The sequence below is a fragment of the Falco rusticolus genome, chromosome 5 (genome assembly GCF_015220075.1).
Source record: "Falco rusticolus isolate bFalRus1 chromosome 5, bFalRus1.pri, whole genome shotgun sequence".
NCBI lineage: Eukaryota > Metazoa > Chordata > Aves > Falconiformes > Falconidae > Falco > Falco rusticolus.
Window position 1 is genome coordinate 83,206,581 of NC_051191.1, and position 23,338 is coordinate 83,229,918.

General features: G+C 42.8%; 2 protein-coding genes across 2 annotated transcripts; one reads left to right on the forward strand and one right to left on the reverse strand.

Annotated features, from left to right (window-relative positions):
* Nucleotides 1-57: 57 nt before the first annotated feature.
* Nucleotides 58-4,483, reverse strand: TMEM52B (transmembrane protein 52B). Its single transcript, XM_037389786.1, has 5 exons — nt 4,454-4,483; nt 4,003-4,046; nt 3,313-3,351; nt 2,224-2,390; nt 58-1,781 (listed from the first exon to the last, which is right to left on the reverse strand). Exons 1-5 carry the CDS (start codon nt 4,481-4,483, stop codon nt 1,531-1,533), a joined length of 531 nt encoding a protein of 176 aa, XP_037245683.1. The 3' UTR covers nt 58-1,530.
* A 4,928-nt stretch (nt 4,484-9,411) lies between these two features.
* Nucleotides 9,412-15,946, forward strand: LOC119149422 (C-type lectin domain family 7 member A-like). The gene is made up of 5 exons (XM_037390668.1): nt 9,412-9,643; nt 11,211-11,309; nt 13,468-13,619; nt 14,570-14,688; nt 14,957-15,946. Exons 1-5 carry the CDS (start codon nt 9,553-9,555, stop codon nt 15,114-15,116), a joined length of 621 nt encoding a protein of 206 aa, XP_037246565.1. The 5' UTR covers nt 9,412-9,552; the 3' UTR covers nt 15,117-15,946.
* The last annotated feature ends 7,392 nt before the right edge of the window (nt 15,947-23,338 follow it).

Consider the following 23,338-nt stretch of genomic DNA (forward strand, 5'->3'; position numbering starts at 1 on the left):
ATTTATCTATTTATTATATTCCAGTTTATCATTCATTAACGGTACCGTTAGGTAATGACTAGGCAATTCAGGAAGAAGATTTTGGCCTAGGAAATCAGGACCCTCATTAAGTTCTTTTGGATACAGAATTCATGTGACTGGGCAAGGTCTGGGACATCATCAAAGATGTATTGGTTGTTCAATTTGGCTCTATGCTGAAGCTATCTTATCAACCTCTAAAATTGTCTAAGACTGTAATCTCAACAGCAGTTAGACTCCTAAAGATATTCGTGGACCTTTCCTTATCTACAAAATAACCATTTTTTCTGTATTTCACAGGAGAGAAGATCAGCATATTAAGGACATGAGAATTTGGGTACCCCAGTAGGAAGGGTCATGCAGCCACTTCAAGAAGGATGTGATATCCATGACCTGTGCATTCATATCAACATTAACATACACACGCAATTCATTCTTGGCTGCTTATCATTTGATTTTTGATGTCCCTCTGCTTGAATGTTTTCAGTTGCTGAACCTGGGGTGGATATAATACTGATGTAATTGAGGTCGCCTTCTCAATGAATACCTAGTCCAAGAAAACATTTTACAGATGGTCCATACCTATGTTCATCCAAACAGTTTGATTAATATTTCTGGGTCATTCAACATATTTGTATTCATCAGGAAAGACTCACAAATTATTTCTATCTGAGAAATGGCTGAAATGTTTTAAATGGTTGTATTAAATTTGACCTGCTTTTGACAGCAACATTAGGAATAATTTATAAATGATACAATATGAATGCAACTAAAATATGATTGACTTTATTTCAGAGGTACTGTTCTCGCTCCTTCCCTCGTTTGATCGGCTAGCATAGACATCATATTTGTTACTTAAAATGTAAGAGCTTGTGACTACTATTTTAGAATTGCTATGTATCGTATTCAAAACCAGACTGTCTTCATGACATATATCCTGTAGGGCGTTCAGGACATCTACTGCACATACGACCAATGTATGCTGTCTTTTGTTTACATGAAGATTGTGTTCCTACACAGCTCCTTTTTTCTTTCTTTTTTTTTTTTTTTTTTTTTTTTTTTTTAATTTACTATAAATGGTTGGCACTTTTGAGAAGTTTGATGTTACTAGGTATTAAGATCTCACATGTCTTCATTTTTTCTTTTCTGTTGTGAAAATCTCTCTGCCATCCCCAGGAAACTTGGGTGGATGCAAGCAGAATGAGCCAGCATCTGCCATCTCCCTGCAGGTCACTAGCCTGCAAAGTGGCTCAGCACCTTGACTCTGCTGCCTGCTTATTCCTGCAAACTGTGACAGTAGTGATGTGTGTATGTGGACATGGAGAATGCCAATGGCCAGTTATCTCAAAAAATGGTCAAAAGGAGCCATCAAAATATGCTGGATCTGAAAATATTTGGAATTTAGTCTCTTTTTTTGCTTTTCCCTAATGACTAAGAAACTTAATCTGATATTCCGAACCCTGACCAGAAGAATTAGTCTCTGCATGTAACTACATTCAGTAAAACCAGGTACTAATGTCCTGGGAGGGATGGCTGGGCATCCTTGCCCTTGGCAGATGCCTGCAGTCTTTCCTCTGGCACTGGATCCAGGTCTGGCACTTTCTGCCCTGCCTTGGCGACGGTGAATCTGCTCATGTGCAGAGCTTCTTCATAGACTGGAGGAGTGTCTGATGCCGAGAGGGGTGGTGGTCCCTGCGCAGCGTTATGGGAGTGTGCCACCGCTAATATCCTCCTGGCAGCAGGCCCAAACACAGAATGGAGAGCTGAAAGGGAGGAGACAAATGCTGTTTGCCACTTCCTGAAAGCACCGTGCGATTAGAGGAGGACAGGTATACCTGCAGTGCACAGGCTTTTCTTTCCCCACAGCCTGAATGTTTTCCTGCCCTTGTCCTTCCCTAAAAGGGATGCGCGGAAAACCCCATCAGCAACATCCCACACTTGCTCCTTCCTCAAATGCCACCAAGGCGTGTAGCTGCCCTAATTCCACCCAAATGTGTCTCACAGCTGATTCACCATCTGGCTGCATTTGCTACAAGAAGGCTGGTGAGCACCTGCATTTGTACTGTGTCCAGATGCTGCTTTCCCTGCATCCTGCCATGAATTTCCCTCTGTCAGCCCTGGGATGCTGCAATCTGGGCTTTTTACAGTGCAGCCCTTCTCTTTGGTGTGTGCTGAGGTCCCCAGGCTCCATCAAAGCCAACTCACAGGTAATGGTGCTCTGGAGGGTGCTGTCATGATCAAAAGCAATGACGGTGACCTCATAGGGCTGAGGACCTGATTCCTCCCCTGTCTGATGGCAATGAAAACAGCATCTCACGCAGATGGAAACCAGGCCACACAGGAGCAGCAGCCCACCGATCGCCACCACCAGCCTGGTAAGGGAGAGGACATAGAATTAAGACAGGAAGATTTTGTTGGCAGAAGTCCTCTAATGTTTCTCCCTGCTTAAAGCAAGGCTAACCTGAAAGCTAGACAAAGTCATCTGGGGCCTTGTCCAGCACAATTTGGACAGTCTTCAGGGATGGAGATCCCACGTTCCCTCCAGGCAGCTGTTCCAGTGCTGCACCCTCCTCAGGGGAAGCATTTTTTCTGTCTAATCAGAATTTCCATGTATGCAGCTTGGCCAGTCGCCTTATGTCCTGCTGGGCACCTCTGAGAAGGCTCTGGCTCTGTCTTCGCTCAAGATCCACCTCAGGTAGTGGAAAACTGCAAGCAGGTTGCCCCCTTTGCCTCCTCTAGGCTGAACAAACCAGCCACTCCGCCATCGTGTCCTCTGGTTCCCTGACTATTTTATTGGCTCCCCAGTGGACTTGCTCCGGTTTGTCAACATCTCTTTTGTACTGAGGGACCAAAATGGGACTAGATATTCCAGATGTGTCCTCATGAGTGACATTCAAAGAGAAAAAAATGTCACTCTCAATCTTCTGGCTATACTCTTATTGCAGTTTGTAGACATCCAACAGCTACCATCCTTTTTAATCTAATCCTGGTGAGAATTACTAAGGAATCAGAGTGAAATTACTAAAAATATGGGCCTTTTAAAAGGCATATTGTGCCATGAATTCTTTACTAATATTGTTCATCCAACTAAATTAATACGTGGAATAAAAAAGGAGACTAAGAAGTCAACATTTGTTAAAGATGATGCAATAGCTAAGGGGTTGCCTTGCTACTGATGTCCCAAAGGAAAGCAGGTGGTGGTATCACACTTGAACAGGTCACATTTAATCCCACTCTTTGCTACTGGAATTGTCCAGAGATGCAGATATTTAGAGTAAACATATGCCATCTTACCAGATATACCACAAACGGTCCCACTCTGTACCTGAACAGCTGAGGAGAAGAGGGTACAAGAAATAGTTAGCCACAGAATACCAAATAAATGGAAAGATCCTTACTGTACCCTCTTCCAGCTCCCTGCATGTTCCTCACTTACCACCTGGCTTCTAAATGGCACAGTGATGAGAAACTCGCTGACCTCATCAATCTCCCTGTTAGGTGAGTTTCCTTTCTGTTTGACTTTATCACTTTATCATTCTCCTGATATTTTTGCCTGTCTGATTCTGTTTGCAAACTTTAGGGATCTGCATTCACATTTGTTTTGTCTTTTTTGACAGAATATAATTTCTGTTATTCTTATGAATGACATAACCAAGAGATATTCATCAAAGCAGTGTATTTCAAACCAATTTTTCAAGGAAAGGTCAATTCCCAATTCATAATCTCAATCAATCAAAATTACACCAGAAAGCTCTTAACCACTGCAGGTATGCAAGGAGGTAGCAGGAACAGTACATGATCAGTACGTTGGTTAATAATAATACACTTCACATTCAAAGCAATGGAAATTTTATATGACTTTTCAATAGTCGCAATTAAATAAGCTTTGGTGGAAAGTGTCAGCCACCACATCATAACACTGATGTCTGCTACTGCCTTTGTCCTTCACTGTCTTCTTAGAGTGCAAGATGGTCAAATACTCACAGTTCAGTGTTGAGACAGCCTTCCTCACCTCTCACTTGGGGGAACTAGAAGGAGAAAACCAAAGACACAACTAGAGTGAACCAAGTCTGTCATATGCAGCTTTTATCTCTGTTACCTGGACTATTGCCAGTCTGAATCTCCTATGGTAAGGACTTACTGTTATCTGTCTTCCGTTGTTTCCGTTGTATATTCTGCTGTAGATTTTGAAGTTACTGTAATATCAACTGCATTGTTTCATATCTTAACTTCCTGTAGTCATTAAAATCCTACTTAGCACTGTTCCCAGCAGACACTGACCTGCCTTCACCCTCACCACAGGTTTCCCTTTCCCTATGTCATGTTGCAGATGTAGATCCTTCTCCATGCTCAAATATTAAGAACTTTTAAATGCCCTGCTTCGTATTATACCCACACTGACTTGAATTCTGCTCTGTCCCTCCAGCACTCTTACCCATCTCATTCCTGACTTCTGTGTTACCATCTCTGGAATAGCAGCAAATACTCTCTTCTCTGTGTCTGCCTTTTATATGTCCAGTTCTTTCTAGTATGAGGGAAATTATTGTGACTGTCAATTGCTAACGCCCCTCCACCTTTCCAAGATAACTCTCTAACGGAGCAGAGAGCCCATAAAAAGGAACCTGAGGTGTGACTTACCCATAAGAAACACCCTAAAATAAAGCAGATCATGGCTGGGCTATGCATCCCCTTAGGGCGGTTCTGTGGCTTCTTGGTCTCTCAAGCTGCTTGATGCCTTCTTGTCCTTTCTAGTCTCAGTTCATCCTCACCAGTCCACTGACCAGGAGAAGGAGCAGATTCCTTGTTGTACGTTGAATCCAATCTCTTCTTCCTGCTCTGCCTCTTTCTGTCCTCTGGGTCTATCCTTCTACCTGCCCTTCAGGTTTTTGCTTTCTCTCTTTCCCTGTTTGTCACTGACAATTCCTGTTTATTTCTGCCTGTCTCCTTTTGTATTCTTTTGGCCTGCTTCTCTCTCTCTTTTGACGAGATCTCTAAAGCCTTCCAGTCAGATCAGGAGAAAAGCAGTGGCTACGAGTTCTTACTTTAGATGTTGAGCTAGTCCAGTGAAGGGCATCGTGAGATCTCTGCAGACCTGACCCTTCCCTTCTGTGAGCAGAAAGGGTCTCTCGAGTTTGTTCATTCCCAATTATTCCTCTCCCCGCCCCTACCCCGAGGGAGGTGGGTTGAAGGTCATGTTATTGACCTGTTCAAATGGAGTTCAGATTCCTCTCCCTCTTCCAGTACCTTTTCTGTCCCTGCACTCACATTGTCCTACCTATATGGATACAATCTGTTGACTTTAGCTATATGATCAACATCTATAGTGTATGTTACAAGCAAGATGTTCCTGCTGAAGTGAATTTGCAATATTATAATTGTATATAGCATTTTGAATATATGGTTATATGTATATGTGTATGTGCATTTATATATATATATATGAATGCAACACATATAAACACATAGATGCATATATATGTATGCATAATGCGCATATATGTATGCATATGCAACACCCCTTATATCGCCCATTTTAAGGCTCTGCCACCATCCCTCTTACCTGGTAGTCCCTGCTATATCCATCCTGCAACTGAGACTCTGCTCACTCACAGGTCCCACTCCTGAACTTCCTGCATGGCCAGCCAAGTCCCCCGAAATACTTTGCACCACAGGGAATAAATGTTGATTCTCCTATCCTGGATACTACTTATCCTGCAGCTGGTTGCATTAGCAGGTTCCATTCAATGACCCATTAATTTTCTCTCTCTTGTAGAACTGCTTTAGATTTCTGTTAGTGCTCATGGCTATTCAGAGTGTTATTACATGCATATAATCGTGTTCACCTTCCCTTTCTCTTTTGAATAGCTGAGAGAGAAAAAAATGCTTTGCAGTAATGTGTTACTATTTGTGTTTGGGAACCACTTGGAACTGGTGCATGAATATATGTTAACGGCAGGATAGCAACTAGAGAAACTTGTTGCCCCATGTTGCAAGCACAATGCATTCACATTAAACTGGTGAATCATTAGCCTTGGTGATGCAAATTAGTGTTGCAGAGCAGAACCAATGGATTCATAAACATAATGTATTCTCCCAAGGCAAGCTAAAACCATTTAGCATTCTCTAATTATAAAAGTAGTGGTGCAGTATAAACATGTCTTAGCATGAGTTTATCTATCTACCTATCTATCCATCCTTCCATCCATCCGTCCTAATCTACTACTGGAAGAACGTTTCCAATTCCAGGTGGACAAATAAGAAACACAAAACCATGAGCTATTGACTTTGTACTTATATGGGAATTGCCCAATAGTCTTTCTGTCTATTTCTCCTTAAACTCTTTTGAGTATTACGGGAGTTTTAGAAGAAAAGACCCAGCAGAACTGTAAAATAGTGTTCCTTGTATGTACAGCTTTCAAGCCTGGTGGGATTCAGTGTGGAAGGGAAGAGAAGTACAAATTAACAACGTTTTCAGGGGCTTTTTATTATCAGTGCGATAATTCAGTATTGATTTTTAACTTGATTTTTAACTGAAATTCAGTCTCATGAGAATTCCGAATTTTAGAAGGATCAAACTGGAGCAATATCATATAGAGTGATAAAAAATTTCTCTAAAGGAAAAGCAGCAGTATGACATGCAGCTGTGTGACATGAAACAGTGTCCTCTCCAAAAGCATAGTATAACTCATTCTTGCTGAAACTTATTAATCACTCTTTTTCTATTCCTATGGCATTTTCATTAATACTTTCCTTCCAGTAATCCACCTATCATCCTGCTGTCTTCTCATTCAACAATGGTTTCAATTTCTCCATATTCCCCATGTCTTTTGCCTCAGTTATCTTAATATTTTATTATTTGTTTTATGTTGTATTGAAGTGACTTTTCTCTTTGATATTTCCCCCTTGCCACCTTTCAAAAGGTTCTAAGAATGTGACCAGAGTCTTACAGAGCTGCTAAACCAAATAAAAATATCCCATTATTGACTTTTCTCTGTTCTTTGTGATTGTTTAAAATCTAAGGGTCCGTTCTGTGGTAAGCTATGTGATTTGAACATAACCTTCCTTGGATGCCAGAGAAAGCAGAATGTGGTAAGGACAGAAAATACTTCTGTCATCTCTGCTTCCCTGTTCTGGTTGTATCAAGGTATGCATCTCAAGCCTGTTCTATTATTTCCTAGGTAGCATGGTCTTAACTGGGAGTAAAGCTTCTCAATGAGCTGAAAAAATGCTGTTGTGCTGTTCTTAGAAGTTGTTGAGAAATTGCTCCTTGGTCCCTGTTACTCTTCAAAGGAGTATTCTCCTAGAGCCAGCTCGATTAGTCATACCCAATACTTCCCCATGGGCATTTAGAAATGTAAAATATGGGAACACATTTGGGGCTCAGAAGGACCCCTGACACTTTTGCAGGTGTAGTAAGACATTATCATAGCTTTCATGTATTTTACACTGAATGATGATAATCCAAAAGCCCTCTGTTGCTTATAAAACAAAACCAGATCATTTTTTAATAAACTGTGCATAAAGAAGCAGAACGCTTCCCCCCCACATTTCACACTTGTGGTTTAACCCCAGCTGGCACCACGCAGCCGCTCACTCACTCCCCCCTCCGCTGGGATGGGGCAGAGAATAGGAAGGGTAAAAGGAAGAAAATTCATACGTTGAGATAAAAACAGTTTAATAGGTAAAGTAAAATCTGTGTATGCAAGCAGCAAAGTAAGATATTCATTCACTGCTTCGCTTGGGCAGGCAGGTCTTCAGCCATCTTCAGGAAAGCTGGGCTCCAGCACCAGTAGCAGTTACTTGAGAAGAGAAATGCCATCACTCCAAACGAACGTCCCCCCTTCCTCCTGAGTATGACACCATATGGTGTGGGAGATCCCTTTGGCCAGTTGGGGTCAGCTGTCCCATCTGTGTCCCCTCCCAGCTTCTTGTGCCCCCCCAGCCTGCTTGCTGCTGGGGTGGGGTGAGAAGCAGAAAAGCCCTCGGCTCTGTGCAAGCACTGCTCAGCAGGAACTAAAACATCCCTCTGTTAGCAACACTTCTCAGCACAGATCCAAAACGCAGCCCCATACTAGCTACTATGACAAAAATGAACTCTATCCCAGCCAAACCCAGCACACATGCTCTTTCCACTGGGGACATAAGGGTTGTTATCTCCCCTTGACAGAAAACATGACAGGGGGTTCAAAAGCAACAGCTCATTGGAGACAGGGTAAGGATCTCCTGGAAATTAACGTTTATTTTTCTATTTATGTGTGCCCAGATGCTGGAGTCTAAGTCACTGCACTCAGGTTTTCCACTGTAAGATAAAAGCCTGTGGATGCTTTCTGCTCAGTACACAGGGAGCTTTGATCTCCAGCAGCCTGGGGCTGGCAAAGTCTCCAGTGAGATGTGGTGCTGGGGGGTATCTTCTGTGCTACCTGGTGCTCATCCTTGTTCCTGACTTAATAGCTGGTGAGACCAGCAGTTCTTGGGCTGTGTGCGGTACAGCCACATGAAATAAACCCGAAAATCTCATTCCTGTCATTTTGCCAGAAGACCTAGATATACCAGGAAATGTAGGACCAGTTAAGTTTATCCATCTTATTCCTCGGACTCAAAGTTCGAGAAAGCATGGTGCAGGTGCTCAAGCTGACAGGTGACCCCTCCTGGCACGCAGCCGCAGCCCTAGCAGAATGGCACGCTGCTGTGCTCTGTTAATCACTCCGGCTAAATGGCAGTGATTTTCACATGAGACTGCTTCCAGCCCAGAGCTAGTCCCGAAAGCACAGCATCATACTCTGGTACATGAATTTTCTACCCAGACTCCCAATTAGTTCAGCATATTTCTTCGGCTCATTACCTTTTACAGTGCAGACATACCTGGAGCAGCAGCTGGGGAACCTGGATTCATTTCTTTGTCTCCTAGGACTGGGCAACGGCTGTGAGAAGTTGATGTGCTACCCCATCAGGGTAAGCGCGATGTGCTTACAAACAACGAGCAAAGGTGATCAGTATGTTTCTCCCTTCCATTTGCCTCTAGTCCTCCTGTGCTGCCTAAGAGATCGAGGAGCCCTTCTGGCTGAATTTATTTAATATTAATCATTGTGTAATAAAGCCAGGAAACACCCCCCCCCCGCTGCTGCAAAACTTCAAGGGATTGTTTAGACTTAATAAAAAAGTAATGTAATTTCCTCTTTGTCTCTCCCCTTCCTTCTTTGTATTTCCACAGAAAGGATGGGCTCCCAAATTGGGTAACTCTATGCATCTGTTCCAGGAACCGAGAACTGCGAGATTTCTGTGCCCCATTGCATTTTTGCACACACAGGAGATTTAAATACTATTCTGGGACTCTGCTGCATGTAAACAACCCCCAGTATCACTGTGTCATAAAATCCTTTAGTATGAGCCAAAAAAACCCTTCTGACTTCTGCGTGAATCACTCTGCTAGCTTCCAATGACACCGACCAGTCCTTTGATCCCAGCCAGGACCTTATCTCTGTTTCTCGCGTAGGACCAAGCAAACTTTTGAACCCTCCTGTAACCTTGCCAGAAATGACAAGTGGAGAAGTGACATATGCAGACCTGAGGTTTATAACACTGGAAAAATCCCAGGACCAGGAGCTCCAGACTGCCAGAGCAAAAGGTAGTGGTGGTGTTGGGAGGCAGCTCTCTCCAAGGCAAACTCTCACCTTGGAGAACATTTTTCATGTGGCACTCAGAGGAGGGTGTCGCCTGCCAAGAAGCATCTGGCTTCTGGGAGCCCTTTGGACTCAAATTTTCTAGGAAATTGGGGAAAGAAAGTAAAAAGAGACAGGAGCTTAAAAAGAATGGAAGGGTGGAAAATGTGGAAAACCTGTTCAGATTTGAGAGGAATCATGTAATTATGGTTGTGGGGTGCAGTTAAGTAAAAATAAACATGTTCCAGTTAGACATTAGGTGTTAGCTCCTGGAAGTTAGTGAAGTAATCTGCCTAAGGGACCTTGCAAAAGTCTTTCAGCTTTACTTATTCAAATGTGACTAACTGAATAAAGCAAATGCTAGGAAAAACCACATTTTCTCTTAAGGGAAGGAATAGATGGACAAATACCTTTCTGTACTTAAAAATCATAAATATTATGCTGCATAGCTTCACAGAGGAAGAGAGGAATGTGACTGATCCCAAATCCATGTTCCTTATGCTGTGCATTAGTGCTTTAGAACTGCTCTGTATAAAAGGTAGTAGCAAAGTAAAGACATGTTATGTTACAGCCCAACTAAATGCCTGGAGATTAATTTGATAAATTTGATAATAAATGATAATAAAGAGCTCTTTCTGAAGGAAAATTCCACTTACTGGCTAGGCAGTAATTATCTCATTCTCACTTGTTGAGGGGTCCTTGAGTTTTATACCTGGAGGCTGAAGGTGAACTCCCAGTATCTAGTAGGGTTCTTACTCACTGTTCGGTGAAAGGTTTAGGGAACAGAGAGAATAAAAGGCAAGAATACCACAGACTGGTATGCCAGTTATTTCTGTTGGTGATTTCAAATTAATATTAGTATTCCCACTGGAATTTTGTACAGGAGTCTAGTAAAAGAACACAAAATTTTTAAATTGGAAGTAATCCTTTCCTCTGTGATTTGGCACTGTAAATTCACACGGGTGTTTGCATTTGCCCACATTGCAAGAATGGGTATGTGCATTTCCAGATGTGAGACTGTTCCTGTGCAACTGCAGGTATGTGGTTTTATTCACATCTGTATGCCATAATTTCAGATTATTTTGCAGAGGCCTGAATTTCATTGCTGACTGTTTCTGAGGTTATTTTCTGAAAAGGTGAATCCTTTCCTGATTCGGCAGTTTAGACACTCAAAACACACCCCAATACCTGGATGCATATGAAAATTTCAGCCATGTTGTAAGCACAAATACTTCTTTGATGTTCTTTTCCCACATGCAAAATTCTGTGCTGTTCAGCTTTATTTTTTCAGTTTGTTTTCTTTTAAACATGGCTTGCTAGCTTCCCAGCCCCCAACTCCTAAGAAGGACTGGCCATGGCCAAACAACAGGAATATTTTCATAACGCGACACCACATACTGGTGTGAAGCTCAGCAATTCACTGAGCAGACTACCAGTCATGTTGTCATGTGCAGTGTAGGAGCTGCAGATACAAAGATGAAAGGCTCCTGTTCTTGCTGTTTTTTTTTTTTTTTTTCTTTTTGTCTATTTCAGATTCCCCCTTTCCATCTTCCTGTTGGCGACTGGCTACAGTAGTTCTTGGGGTCTTCTGCATAAGTTCAGTGGCAGCTGTAGGAGTCTTGGCTGCCAGGCGTAAGTATGGTCACAGAAGGGGTGTTTGGAGTTCAGTGTGGACAGCTAGACGTCTAGGAAATTAATTAAGGGGGAGGGAGGGTTAGCCTGAGGGATTTAATGATGAAAAAAGTATCCCTTGCTGGCAGAGTTTACCCTCTCAAGGGATCTCCCAGTCTTTGAAATTGGGATGTATTACATCTTGCTCCTAGATGTGCACAGACTATATGTAGGTCAGGTATATTCAGTCATGGGGAGGTACATGTGTCCTTGGTAAGTTTATTCAGGCTGCATTGAGCAGTTTAGCTTTAATATTAATGCAACAATTTCATTCTTGTTTTGCTGTGATTCAAATCATCCTGGTCCGCCACCTTGTGCGTGAAAGGGGTGAAAACTTCACCCTGCAAAAGGCAATTATGGAAAGCCTCAACCAGCAGCTGGAGCTCCTCCAGGCTCAGAATTTGAACTTGACAGAGACTGTAAAGCAACTTACCACCTCCAGAGGTACACAGTGGTGGGAAGATGGTGGTTCCATCACATTATGGTAGCCACAGATTTTTATTTTTTCTGTCAACCATACTGGAAGAAAAAAAATCAAAATCTCTAAAATTGCCCTGAATTATTTCATTTCAAACCAAGTTTCAACCGAGTCAGCCAAAAGGCTGCATTTCCATTTTGATTATTTTTTAAGTAAACTTATCTTTCTGAAGTAAGTTTATTGAATTTTTGTAATGGACCTGATTTATGCCCTAAAACAAATATTTTCATTCAGAAAATACCATGATGGTGACCCTTTTCTAAAAAAACACACCCATTTTTCTAATAGGTAAATTAATTGTTGCTACCATTCCTTCTTTCACAGTCAGTTTCAGGGAATTCTAGTAAAAAAAAAAATTGACAGAAAATTTCTGCTGGCTTTAATTGTCTGAAATGCTTTGACTCCTCAAGACAGCTTCGTTCTGTTATGGAGTAGTGGATGCAGCAGTGTAAATACTGCTGCTCTCTACCAAATGGGATTGTAATCACTGGCTTCAACAGTTCACGGACTATATCCTGAGGGTATTCTTTTTTTCAGTGCAAAACAGTGGTGCGAAAATTTCATGATGGGTGAGCTGAATACACTACATTATCATATAGCAGAGGAAAGAGAATCATAATAAATTAACATCTTGTGAGAGAGTGGCAACGTTATAATCTATATAAATGTCTGCATTTGAATTTAGCACAAACCAGAAGCTACTTCTAAGAGCCAAGTGCACTGTGCTGTGCTATCTGTTGCCATCCGGCATCAAGTTCTGGAATTCCCAACTGGCACTGGTTTGTTACACTATGGTCCTGTGAGCTGCAGAGCAACAAACATGATTCACCCTATAGCTGGGACCCAGTCCCCAGAGATGTCCAAAATATTTTGTCTGACAGGTTTTTCTGCTGCTTGCAGTTATTTCAGTTTCTAACTAGAAACAGAGCTCCCCAAATGGTGCGAGAGTGAAAGAAAAATCCAGCATCTGAATTCTTTGTGGCTTCAGTATTACTCAGGGTCCCAACAGGTATCTAACAGAATAAGGTGTCAGAAAGAGTCAAAAGTGCAGCTGTCAGAAAGGTATTTTCTTTAACAGCAGTGGGCTCATTAACTTTCACTTCAGCTGGTCATCACTATCTGATGTTTGCACACTGAATCCATGGCAAGTATGAAATGCCGTCAGAAAAGTTGAAGTATAAATTGAATTGTAAAACATATAGCAGGGAAGAGCTGGCCCTGATATTAACAAGAAGTTAAAAGTAAGTTCACATGAATAGACATGTAGTCATATGACTGAAAGTCTAAGTTTCCTTTTACATCCACCTATATCCATGTCTCTGTGAACATGGCTCAACCTTCCAAAATTTCCTCTATTTGTGTTTTACTAGCACACTCCAGGTTTGCTGGTCAGATTAAAAAAGTCTTTATTATTTGTTTTTCTGATTTTCATGTTTCTAAAAACATTTTTCTAGTCTTCTGGCAACTGAGTTTATTAAGTCTCCGATGAAGACATGAATTTAGCTGCAGAATGAAGGCGGAATTGTTGCTCCTCTGTGATAGAGAGGCTGTGCACTGCTCTAGTGATCCTGCAGGGATCCACTAGACCACTCGAGACTGCTGAGGCTGCCAAACCTGATCAGGAGCTCTTTTGTTTTCAAGGACATAAATGTATTCCTTGTCCTGAGAACTGGCTACAGCATGGGGAGAACTGCTACCACTTTTCAAAGGAATGGAAAACTTGGCAAGAAAGCAAGACTCGGTGCTCTGCTCTGGATTCCAGACTTCTTAAGATAGAGAGTAAGGAAGAGCTGGTAAAGATTATTTTTTTCTCTCTTTCTAATTATATACTCTGCTTTTTACTGTGGCCTGAACAGCCACTTCCATCCTTCCACTGGTGCAGTATGCTATGGCATGCGCGTGCTGGACTGAGCGGCAAAACGTGTCCATGCCCCTTTGGAGCCCCTCTACCTGAGCTGTGGCTGCACCCTCCCTGGTGCATCTCTACTGTCTTCAGTGAACTTAACTGAGACACACCAGCTTGGGTCTGCATCTAGATCCTCATCCCACCTCAGGGCAAAGACATCTGAGCTAGTACTGGCTGCAAAGTCTTTTGTTGCCTTGCTGGAGCAAACTATTTAGCAAATATCAGAAGCCTGGCCTTCAGCTTCCTGCTGTCCACAGCTAGAAAGCTCATCAGCCTGGCTTGCTCCCTGAACTCTTCTCCCACGTGAGAAGAGGATCCATATCTTTTTCTGACTTGTAAGTTGTAGATGAAGCAGCAGATAAAGCACAGCTAGGGGAGCTCTTCACTGTGAAGGAATTTCTACCCAGACTCTTAATGGCAACGGGATTATGTCTTGAGCTCTGTTGTTTTACTGTATTTTGAATTTCCTGTGTACAATGATAGCAGACAATGCAAAGGCCTTTTCATGCCGGACTTCTGCAACCAGGGTGTTGGAAGGAAGTAGTTATCCTGTACCCATTGCCCAGCTAATGTGAAGGCTTCAGTTATCTCAACTTCCTCTTCAGTTGAGAGCTGCTGAAAGCTACTGAAAGCTCTCAGCAGGTTCTTTTTCCTTATTTCCAAAACAACACAGACTGCCAGGAGTAAGAGGCACTGCCCAGATTCACTTGAGAAACAAAGCCTGTTATGCAGGGTGTGAGCAGCTGGTTTTCATGTGCCTCTCTCCTTCTCCAAATCATAGGCCATTATGACTGAAGCAGGGATGTGATTCACGGCTTTGCATTTATTTCCATACAGGACTTCACAATGCGATCAGCAGAGCTTTACGGTTCTGACTCTTTCTGGATTGGGCTGTCGCGCAATGGAGCTGAGGGGCCCTGGCTGTGGGAGGATGGATCAGCTTTCTCCCCTGATCTGTGAGTCACTGCGCAGATAGGAACAGACCACATCCAGGCGCATTTGTTATTAGCCAGAGCAGCAATCTTTACTCGCCACTCAGTAACCGCCTGTCCCCCCACCTGCTTGCCAGCAGATTACCCATCACTCACTCACCAACCTGGGCAAGCCCCCGTCAGAGAGCTTATATGCTGTTGTGGGTCAAATGGGTAGCAGCAGCTGGGAATTACTGTATCAGCCTGTGACTTTTTCCATGGGATGATGAATATATCTGCTATTTTTTCACAGGTTTCAGATCCGAGCCAGCTCAAGTCCTTTCCTGGATTGCGTGTGGCTTCAACGTACAAACATAGACAATGCAGGATGTGGCGAGTACAAATTTTACATTTGTGAGAAAGTGGTGGATCCTGCGGTGGTCGAGCAAGCGAGCTACTCGAGGAAGCACTAGCGTGCAGAGCTCTGCGGAGCCCCGTCCTGGGATATGCTGTTGTGGGGGTGAGTTCTGCCCCGTGGTCTGCGACAGGGAAAATGATTCTGAGCTCAGGTTAATGTAACATCAGGCATAATCTAAGCTTAATTTGCCCTCTGGCAATGCACATCAGCCAGATTCCTTCTTGGACTTTTTTTTAAAACAACTTCATTCCCTCTTTCTTCTTTCAGCCCTTGTATTCTTGTGAAACTGTTTCTATCCACTTCTCAAAAATTCCTTTCTAAATGAAACAAAAATAAGTATATGATTTCAGAACTCTATTTTAAAGATTCATACCTATCTCCCAGAAACAGGAATTAATGACTGTTTGTAAAAGCAACACATCATGTTTTCAAAAATATATCCACTGGTTATTCACGGATGTGAGCTCCCAATTTGCAATAAATTTCCAAATATTTGATTTAATTTCACTCCCCACCTGTGATAACTAGAAAGTGCAACAGAATCATCCTGAATCAGAAGATAAATAAAAATATTTCTAGTTCTCCTGGTCAGAGAAAAGAGCTTTCAAATTGGATTGCATGCCTTTTGGGCTTATAACCCAGAAGGCGAAGACACAACACATTTTTATTGAGGGAAGTCAGCAATGTTTAATGCCCAGGACTTCCAGTCCTGCCACTAGTGGATTGTTCTGCAGCACTGGGCATTAGTGGGGAAAATGCATTCCTCTAAGACATCTGTCCTGATAATTATCCGTGTCACACTTGATCCAATTCTTTGATTTCTCAAATCCATTTTCCATTTTGTTGCTGAATTTCACAACTGGAATAAATATCGCTGCTACTGACCTTTCCTGTAGTGTGTCTTTTTAGTAAGTCACTGTGCACAGTCGGCTCAACAATCATCAAATACAAATTAATGACACAAAGCTTCTTGCTGCTTTGCTGCTGTTTAGGAGGCTGTTTGAAGAAAAGACTGCATCAGAGAGAGCATCTCTCTTCTATGGCACTAGCAAACAATAGAGGTGTTCCTTTGAAATTTCTCGGGAAGAGTCAAGTTTATAGTTGGGACTTCTGTTCCTGTGTATGTTTTGTACTAATTTCATCCATTCAATGAAAATTGAACTGTGAGTCAGGGAAGGTCGAGGTATTTAGGCAAGCCCCTAATTATATTTATTTCAGACATAAAGCTATGCATCAGAATTGTGCAGCAGCAACAGCCACGAAGTGTACTGCATCCCTCACTAAATGAGCATTTAGCAATACGCCAATTATCTTAATTATGGATATGAAGAAGTAATTTAGAGGAGCAGGGACAACAGAGAGTATCTTGCCACACAGCGCTCTCGTAGTCTGGAAATGCTACATTTTCTAAGTCTAAGCACAGGACCTCAGCAGCCATGGAGATTCTGCCTGGGATCCCAGCACTGGCTGGTCTATAGGGGATGCAGAAATGACGTGAATGATGGGAGGGGTAACCCATACAGGCTGTTGTTCTAACGTGCAGGGCATGTTGGGACACCCCATCTCATAACCCTAGATAATTCAAGAGGATCTTAAAGATCACACCACAAGGAAGCAGGAAAGTCCTCCCTGAGGGGGCTGGTATGAGGAGTCGTCGGTGAAGAGCTTAAGAAGTGAGTGAGACTGATGTGAGGGAACTGGTGTGATGGGCATGGGAACAGTGGACCAGTGAGGGGATGGCTGACTGAGGGGGGCTGGCTGAAAGAAAGTATTGCATGAGAAAAGCACTGTTATTATGGACTATTGCTGGGAGTGAAATGCTGCAGAAAATGAAGAAAGGAAACGTTGAGTGAAAGTCTGCTGTTCTGTACTGGGTTTGAGAGGAGAATTCTTTAGCCTGTCTTGTCTACCTGTCTGGGACATGAAGGTCCCTGTGCCTGGCTGCTGAATATTCACAAGCTTAGGAACTTATAAAACAAGTGGAAAGTTCCTTGTCCTCATTCCTGTCTGGATTTTTTCATTTTATACCACATCTTCATGCCTCAGTGACTTGTAATTATAATCACTACATGATGAGCCAAGTTGCACAGAATAGAAGAGCATGGCATCCAGTAATTGCCCTGAGATGTGCAGTGTACAACCTATTACTGTGTGTGTTTGGGTAATACCGAACCCTGAATTTGCTTAATATGCAGCATAAATTGTTTCTTGTATTTTGGCTTAAACCAGGAGAGAAAAATTTAGTTATATGTAAAATTGCAAGACAATAATTATTTTAACAGATATCTTTTGTTATATGAGGTTCAAATGTTCAGAAACTTAGAACAATTCAGAACAAAGCAATTTCATGCACGTATCTTCTGCACATTACACTTTCCCTTAGCCACCTACGCACATTGGTTAATCACTCTGTGCATTCTTCATGCAATTCTTCTTAACTCCCTTTGAAATAGCCTGTTCAGAAATCTTTCTCAGATTTCCCAGGGTCCATTAAACGAGCTGGCTCGCAGGAGGCTGTGCTGCTGAGTAAAGTAAGCAAAGAGTTCGAGAAACAGGCTTTCCACTGAGCTTCACAAGTCATGCTAACCATTGCATTTTGCACAGCTACCTGGAAAGTTTGGACCTTTGAAATTAGTGCAACTTCAATGTTAATTTGTCTTAAGGGTGATGTCATCTCTGCTATCATTTGGCTGCAGAAGGCATTTAAAACTGAGAATATTCAAAAGGCAGCATGCAATCATATTCTCTAATTGAATGAACTGAGTCATTTCAAGTCATACAATGCTCATAGGCAAATCTTTAGAATTTCCTGCACACTGAAAAAGGCAGAGTGAATTTTTTTGTTTTATAGCCACCACTAGATTAGTAATTAGTTGCTGTCTGTTCTTGCCATAAGGTTTTCATAGCCCAAAAGTTCTCTGTTCCTGATGTTAGGTTGTTCACAGTAATAAAAAAATCTCAAGTTTATAATTAGCCTTTTCAGTTCAATACAACATCCATTAAAATCAGAGTATAATCAGCGTTGTACCCATGCCACATTGTTACACAACAAACCTTCAGCTCACAGACCGCTCTCAGTGCTTCTTGGCAAACAACTTCCCTACTGCTCCCAACGTGCATATTTGGCTCAATAGATCTACCAAACTCATGAATGTTTTTCTTCGTAGTGCCTGTGCGTTTCTAAAGACAAACTGTTCTGCTCAGTTTTCTTATATTGCTTTCATGGAGTCACAGAATCACAGAATGGTTGGGGTTGGAAGGGACCTCTGGAGATCATCTAGTCTAACCCCCTGCTAAAGCAGGTTCACCTAGAGCAGGTTGTACAGGGTCACACCTAGGTGGGGTTTGAACATCTCCAGAGAAGGAGACTCCATAGTGTCTCTGGGCAGCTGTAGAGGAATTATAGAGGAATGAAGGCAGTTAATTAACATTGATAATATACAGCTGTGGGCTGGCTTCAGGGGCGGTGGGTTGGCTGGTGTGGATAATGTGCAGCTGTGGCTGGTTCCTGCTAAGTAGTTAAATGGCTCTGAGAGGTGAGGAAGAGGAGCACTGGGTGAAGAGAAACCTGGAAGAAGCAGCAGGAAGAGAGAGTGTACACACACTCTGAATGCAGGAGAGGCCCTAGGAGAAGAAGGGGGCCTGGATGAGGAGAGGCTGGCTGGAAGAGAAGCACTGGATGAAGAGAGAATCTGGATGCAGTAGAGGCGAGAAGCAGGGTGGACTGGCCTGAAGAGGATGAAGAAACAGCACGGGCAGTAGATGAACTTTTGAAACCTTGTGGAGGATTGGTGGCTGTGCTGGGGCAAGGTGCAGGAACTACTTATTGAAGTTAACCTGGTATGGGATGGTAAAACCTCTGTTGTAGGTGGGTAGGTTTGATAGTGCTGTAACAGAAGCCTGTTACAGTGCTCTGCTACCCTCAAAAGTAAAGAAGTTTTTCCTCATATTCAGATGGAACTGCTCATGATGTCATTTGTGACTGTTATCCTGTCACTGGGCACTACTGAAAAGAGCCTGGGCCCATCCTCTTGACGCTCTTAAGATGTTTGTAGACATTGATAAGATCCCCTCTTCATCTTCTCCAGGCTGAACAGGCCCAGCTCTCTCAGCCTTTCCTCCCAAGGGAGATGTTCCAGTCCCCCAAGTCAGCTTTGTAGCCCTCCGCTGGACCCTCTCCAGTAGTTCCCTGTCTCTCTCTAACTGGGGAGCCCAGTGCTGGACACAGCACTCCAGATGCAGCCTCACGGGGGCAGGATCACCTGCCCTGACCTGCTGGCCACGTTTCTCCTAACACCCCCCAGGATCCCATTGTCCTCCCTTCTGATAACCTTCTCCACATTCTTTGAGATGACCTCCAGGATGAGCTGTTCCATCACCTTTCCAGGGATGGAGGTGAGGCTGACTGGTCATAGTTTCCTGGATCCTCCTCTTGCCCTTTTTGAAGACTGGAGTAATACCAGCTTTCCTCCAGTTTTCAGGCACCTCTCCTGTCCTCCATGACCTTTCAAAGATGATGGAGAGTGGCCTGACAATAACATCTGCCAGCTCCCACAGCATTTGGGAGTGCATCCCAGGGATTTGTGGGTTTCAGTTGCTTCATATTGACATATAGCTGCACAATTAGCTAATTCGTCAGCAAAGCTCAAAGATGCAACCTTGAATGGAGTGTCACAGCTTTGCTTCTTAGTGAGTTTTTTTTCTCTGCATAGTTGTGCTCTTTACCTTTGGTTGCAGACAGTAAACCACCTGTGCCATGAAAACTTAAACAAATCCAAGTGGGGAAAAATGTTCTTGCAGCAAGATCCCAATACTCATAATTAGCAGAGAAAATAGATGTGTGTCTGATTTCATGTGGAGAAAGAAGCTGCTGCCTTTAAACCACAGGTCTTGCAAAATATACTGTCATTTTTCAAGTTGCACAGCCACATGATATATGGAAAATGTTGCTAAATCACCTCTGCTAAGGACTGCTGAGAGAAAAAGGAAGCAAGGAGAGAAGCACAATGATTTACTGGAAATGTCACTGTAAATGCAGCTGCATATTGGATGCTTTGAGTGAAATATTTAAGTTTTCTGAGGTTTTCAGTTTTGTTTAAAATGAGTGTTCATGTCCTAGACCTAAAATCAAAGTCAAAGCCATGAGAGATGGTCAAGAGAGTTTTTTTCTGTGCACTTGGAATTCTGCAGACAGTCAGGATTTTGGGAACTTACATTTAAACCTATACATTCAAGTTTGTTTAGTCTAATCTTTTGCCCTCTCTCCAATCTTTGATTCTTTTCCCACCACCATCTCATGCCTAACCCTCTTGGGTAAAAGAAAAAGGGAGCATTGCTCACCCTCCAGTTCTCTGGCTAGAGTCATGTGGGGATTTCTTCTTTTGCTAAATTAAGATTCCCATCCTGCAAATTTATCAAAAAGAAACTTGTGATTTTACATTTGAAAACTAAAATGCAGAGCTTGTCTAAATGCTTCAAGAGAAGCCCATTTCTATTTCAGAAATTCAGATTCAGTAGTTTGCAATCACATATATATGCCTGCTATCCTGAAAACTTAACTACCTTCCCTGCTCCTTACCATTCTGGAGGCCCCCCAGGAAACTAAGCAGGAAGAAATACTCACTCTTCCTGTAGAAAGGTTGCCCTTTTGTTCTGATTTGAAAAATAATTGTTCAGAGTTGCGAAATATTCTTTGGCAGAGAAAGACCTCATAAGTCTGATTAAGCCATCAGCAGCAAAGCCAGTATTTCCTCCCTATTCAGTGTTTCCTGCATTTTATTCCTCTCTCATTCTTTAGTTTTATTGGACTTTTTTTTCAGAAGAACATAGCTGTTGACAGTAGGCACCTGAAACAGACTCAACTGACATATGGAATTGGAGCACTCAGTTGGAACACACTTAATGCACAGGTGGCCTTTGTAGGTAAAACATTTCCAGGATATGGACAGTCAAATGAGCATGGTGAAGTCATATTTGCTGTTATTTATAATGTCGAATTAAGTTGAAGGCTTGTCATAGTACAAGTTGTGATGCATATATTTAATAAGAACTATGTAGCTGGAAAGAGTATTTGGTAGGGGGAAATAAATCATTAACATTAACTTGCCCATGTTATTATGGCCAAAGTCTTATGTGCTTAAATAAATCTGCATTTAGAAGCATAATACTACAACCCAAGGGAAGGGAGCAGTTTCTTCTGCTGTATAAGTAAGACTATCACAAATATCACACACTTATAGACCAAGATGTGTCATTGTTGAATGTGATGGAGCCAGCTGAATCCCTGTGCAAAATGTATATAGAGATATGCATCAGATTTCTAGTAGACACAATGTAGTGTCACATAAAATACATCATGATAACCTTTTCCAATTTTCCACTAAATTCAATTTTCCAACATGAAGTAAAGATCTCAGTTACTTTCAAACTTGGAACAATAACAAGGGGATTTTTGTAATCAGCGTTCCTATTAAAAAATGGCAAGCACTGTTAAATTGAGCATCTTATTTGAGCATGGCCACACTGGTATCCCACAGAGATTTTATTCACTAGTGTCTAAAACCTGAGTTCTTGAAAAGACACAATCACTGAATGGTTGAGGTTGGAAAGGACCTCATATCAGAGAGCTAGAACAGCTCTCCCATGAGGAAAAGCTGAGAGAGTTGTGGTTGTTCAGCCTGAAGAAGAGAAGACTCTGGGGAGACCTTATTGCAGCCTTTCCATATATGAAGGGAACTTATGAGAAAGGCACAGAGAGATTGTTATTGAGGCCTGTAGTGACAGGGCAAGAGGCGAAGGTTTTAAACTAAAAAAAGGGTAGATTTATATTAGACAAAAGAAAGAATTTTTGTATGAAGGGGGTGATGAGGCACTGCCACAGGTTGCCCAGAGAAGCTGTGGATGCCCCCTCCTTGGAACTGTTCGAGGTCAGGTTGGATGGGACTTTGAGCAACTTGGTTGAATGAAATTTGTCCCTTCCCAGGACAGGAGGGTTAGGCTAGATGGTCTTTAAAGATGCCTTCCTACCTAACCATTCTGTGAATCTGTGACCTCTGGAGGTCATCTGCTCCATCCCCCCTGCTCAAGCACTGCCACCTAGAATCAGTTGTCTGGGGCTATGTCCAGAACACTTTTTGAATATCTCCGTGGAAGGGGACTCCACAGCCTTTCTGGGCAACCAATGCCAGTGTTTGGTCACCCTCACAGTAAGAAAGTCTTTCCTGATATTCAGAGGGAACCTCTTGTGTTTCATTTTGTGCCCGTTGCCTCTGGCCCTGTCACTAGGCACCAGTGTAAGGAGCCTAGTTCCATCCTCTTTGTACCCTCCCTTTAGGTATTTATATACATTAAGAAGTTCCCTTCCAAACCTTCTCTTCTCCAGGCTAAACCATCCCAGTTCTCTCAGTCTTTCTTCATAGGAGAGCTGCTTCAGTCCCTTCATCATTTTCGTGACCCTTCATTGGACCCTCTCCAGTATGTTCATGTCTCTGTTGTACTGAGGAGCCCAGCACTGCACCCAGCACTCCAGGTGTGACCTCACCAGTGCTGAGCAGAGGAGAAGGATCACCTCCCTCGGCCTCCTGGCGACACTCCTCCTAATGCAGCCCAGGATACCGTAAGTGTTCTTTGCCACAAGGGCATACTGTTGGTTCTTGGTTACTTTGGAGTCCACCAGAACCCCAGGTCCTTCTCTGCAAAGCTGCTTTCCAGCTTCTCAGCCTTCAGCATGTACCAGTGCATGGGGTTGTTCCTCTCCAGTTGCAGGACTCTGCACTTCTGCTTACTGAACTTAATGAGGCTCCTGTCAGCCATTTCTTCAGCCTGCTGAGGTCCCTCTGGATGGCAGCACAATCCTCTGGTGTATCAGCCACTCCTCCCAGCTTTGTGTCATTAGAAAACTCCCTGATTATCCAGATCAATAATGAAGATGTTGAACCAGATCAGATCCAGTGTTGACCCCTGGGGTTCACTGCTAGTGACTGGCCTCCAGCTGTAGAGTTTATGCCACTGATCACCACCCTCTGGGCTCATCTGCTTAGCCAGTGTTCAATCCACCCTACTGTCTGCTCATCCAGCCTGAACATCAACAGCTTCTCTATGAAGATCTTATGGGAGAAAGTGTTGAAAGCCTTACTGGTGTCTAGTCAGATAATATTCACTGTTCTTTCCCCATCTACCAAGCCAATCATATCATCATAAAAGGTTGTCAGGTTGGTCAAATACGACTTCCCCTTCATGAATCCATGCTGGCTACTCTCAGTCACCTTCTCTTCCGTC

What these genes read in the sequence shown, in the direction of transcription:
- TMEM52B (XM_037389786.1), bottom strand. Translation starts at nt 4,483, where the DNA reads ATGGTAACACAGAAGTCAGGAATGAGATGG. An exon ending in AGAAGTCAGGAATGAGATGG is followed by an intron (nt 4,047 to 4,453) that starts GTAAGAGTGCTG and finishes TTCTCCTTCTAG; the next exon opens with TTCCCCCAAGTGAGAGGTGA. An exon ending in CCTCCAGAGCACCATTACCT is followed by an intron (nt 1,782 to 2,223) that starts GTGAGTTGGCTT and finishes CCTCCCTTTCAG; the next exon opens with CTCTCCATTCTGTGTTTGGG.
- LOC119149422 (XM_037390668.1), top strand. Translation starts at nt 9,553, where the DNA reads ATGACAAGTGGAGAAGTGACATATGCAGACCTGAGGTTTATAACACTG. An exon ending in AGGAGTCTTGGCTGCCAGGC is followed by an intron (nt 11,310 to 13,467) that starts GTAAGTATGGTC and finishes TTTGTTTTCAAG; the next exon opens with GACATAAATGTATTCCTTGT. An exon ending in TAGAGAGTAAGGAAGAGCTG is followed by an intron (nt 13,620 to 14,569) that starts GTAAAGATTATT and finishes ATTTCCATACAG; the next exon opens with GACTTCACAATGCGATCAGC.